Here is a 2,871-nt window from a genome sequence, read left to right as displayed (position 1 = left end):
GAAGCGGGCGCAACGGGCTGCGAGGGGCGGATCCTCCCTATCGCCCCGCGAGGTCCAATCCTCCGCCCTCCCACCCGCCCCACTCGAGTACACTCTCCATTCGTGTAACCATACGCGGGATCAGATGTACAAGGTCTTCCAAGAGTGGAAGGCCGCCACTGACCCCACGGAGAAGATGTTTCTTCACGAGATGCTTGAGAGCATGCGGGTTGATTTGGAAATCGCGAGGGCACGGCTAGCGGGTTCCGACGTGGGCTCAGATACCACGGGTGGCGGCGGCAGCGGCGGCGGCGACGGCGACGGCGATAAGGAGTAGAGAGTGGCGACGGCGACGGCAATGCAGGGCTCGTGTGTTGAAGCCCTTTTTTTTAAAAAAAAATCATGTAATTTTTTAAAAAAAATCTTTGTACTTTTTTTTAATGGAATGGATTATTTTTCCCGTATATGTCTCGTAAATTTAATTCCGTATTTTAATCGTAATTTTAATTCCGTAAATGTAGTATATTTTGAATTATTTTTATTGCGGCTGGCCTATGGCTGGCCTAAATCTGATGTGGCAGGTGGATTTTTTAGTGTTGTTGTCGTGGCAGGAGAGAGAATGGCTGGCCCATGGCTGGCCTATGCACCATTGGAGATGCTCTTATAACATGACAGATGGTGTTTTTGGAAAGTCCGTCGGAACATCTATACCAATGTCGATGCTCTTAGCAATTGAGCATTCATATACCAATGTCGATGCTCTTAGCAATTGAGCATTCATTAATGTACCATCCCATCAATAAAAAAACATTGACAACTTTCTTGTTCTTGGTCTTTACATCCACAAAATATATTTCTCAGTATTTTATTAAATATTTTAAAGTGAAAATTGAAACGCATGGTACAATCTCAAAAACAATGGTAGTAGAACATTATTTGGTTGAAAAAGTGGAAATTCATAAAATGGAGAAAACTAGAGGGCCTTCAATCCATGATAGAAGGCAGTTGCAAAAGCATCAACGGCTCTCTTCGACATCGAAATCCCCAATTCGAGTCCTCCCTCAAAATCCCTAGATTTGCACAGTGATATGGACGCATTGGGATCGCCGTCAATCGACACCGACTCAAACTTCACCGCCTTCCCCCACCCGAAATCCACGCCGTACACGTCGAACTTGGGCGATCCCGCCACACCGAACAAGCGACTCCCCAACAGCGGCCCGAATTTCACCAGCCACTCGTCCGCATCGCTCAGCAGCTCCCCCTTCCTATTCACCTTATCTCTAATCACCTGTCCAACCGCCTTCGCCGCCGCCAGGAACCCCTCCTCCCCTCTTATCACCCCGTGCCTCGACTCCGCCACCAAGAATCCCACGCAGTTACCGAAATACGCCGCCGGCAGCGGCGGATCCATCCTGCTCCGCGCGTCCGCCGTGAACCCGTAGTATTCGGCAACTTCGTCGCCGATCTGATCCCCTGCCTCCGCCGCGGATCGGTCGGTGCACCACCAGAAATAGGCTATTGCCACGGTGAACGACGAGATGTGGATGGAATCTGAATCCGGCTCCCTCTCCATCACCAGCTTCTTCAGCTTCTCGATGTCGGTTTTCTGCAAAATGAACGTTGCTCTGACTTTATTGGTAGGGGTGATTGGTGCCTTTGGTTCGCCGATCTTTAACAATCGCATTTGGTTCCAATGTATCTCCCTTCTCCCCGTCGGATCTTTCAGCACCGATCGGTCGTAAAACGGAGGAGCGAATTCGGCTTCTCCGCCGAGTTTCGCTGTTGAGCTCCACGCTTTGAGGAATCCGACGATGGAGCTCGCATCTCCAGCGACGTGGTGGTTAGTAACGCCGATAACTATCCCGATCTCCGGAAAATGCGTGACCTGGATAGCTAGTAAAGGAGATTTTCTACATCCGGATTCGGAATCAGTCGTGGATTCCGGCAGCTTAGGCACGAAGAGGTGGAAATCATCCGCTTCCCGCGGCTGATTCCCGGTGAGATAATCAAAATCAGCAGGATCTCCGTTCGATTCGGCGAAAGTGACAGCGACTGAATCGCCGGAGAAGTAGCGTAGCTCCGGCATACCAGAATCGAGAGGGCAGAGTAAGTTACCGGCGAGAGGGAGGTAGTGGCGGAGCGTTTGGGAGAGAGATCTCTCGAGATGCGGGGCGATTGTTTCCGTGAAATCGGCGGCGGAGCAGGGGTGTTTGTAGAAGAGGAGGCGCTCGATGGGGTGGAAGTAGAGCCAGAACATGTCGAAGTAAGTGAGAGGGAGGTGCTGCTCCGCCGCGTCGCTGGCTGGAGCAACAGTGCAGCGGCGGAGGAAGGTGAGGGTTTTGGTTGTCGACGTCATGGATTAGGGGGGACTCCCGCGGAGTCTGAATGGATTAGGCAGTTATGTAAGGTGGTTGTTGAATATTGATCCTATCACATTAATTTTATGTGTTATCACTTCAAAGTTATTATTAGTGGATTACGGAGGGAGTTATTATTTGCGGCCGTCTGGGAACTTTCTTAGAGCACTCCCAATGGTTTGGGGATAAACTCCCTTATTTCTTCCTAACTCCTGCCATATCAGCGCCACATCAGCACCAAAATTTATCCCCAGTTTTTAGCCAACTTTTAGCCAACCTCTGCAATGGTTTCTCCCTTATTTTTTCCTAACTCAACATTTCATTTTTACATCATCACTAATTTAATTGTTTTATTTTTATATATAATAAAGCTAGCTTATTTAATTTATAAGATAAAACAAATAATAGTAATAAAGTTCGTTGTATTAAACACGGGTACACATTACAACGAAGAAAATTTTTTTAAAAAAAAAGTACACGAATGGAAAAAAAAAATCAAAAAAAAAATTCAAAGAAAAAAAATTCAAGGGCG

General features: G+C 47.9%; 1 protein-coding gene across 1 annotated transcript; it reads right to left on the bottom strand.

Moving 5' to 3' along the window:
• Positions 1-819: 819 nt before the first annotated feature.
• LOC125221387 (phenolic glucoside malonyltransferase 1-like) lies at positions 820-2,453 on the bottom strand. The gene has a single exon (XM_048123505.2). It carries the CDS (start codon positions 2,336-2,338, stop codon positions 953-955), a length of 1,386 nt encoding a protein of 461 aa, XP_047979462.2. The 5' UTR covers positions 2,339-2,453; the 3' UTR covers positions 820-952.
• Positions 2,454-2,871: the final 418 nt, after the last annotated feature.

The sequence above is a fragment of the Salvia hispanica genome, chromosome 1 (assembly GCF_029641045.1).
Source record: "Salvia hispanica isolate PSC_SH4W2 chromosome 1, Shi_PSC_v1, whole genome shotgun sequence".
In the NCBI taxonomy this organism is placed as follows: domain Eukaryota; kingdom Viridiplantae; phylum Streptophyta; class Magnoliopsida; order Lamiales; family Lamiaceae; genus Salvia; species Salvia hispanica.
The sequence above is the reverse complement of the archived record's forward strand: the minus strand, read 5'-3'. Positions and strand labels throughout refer to the sequence as shown.

What these genes read in the sequence shown, in the direction of transcription:
- LOC125221387 (XM_048123505.2), bottom strand. Translation starts at nt 2,338, where the DNA reads ATGACGTCGACAACCAAAACCCTCACCTTCCTCCGCCGCTGCACTGTT.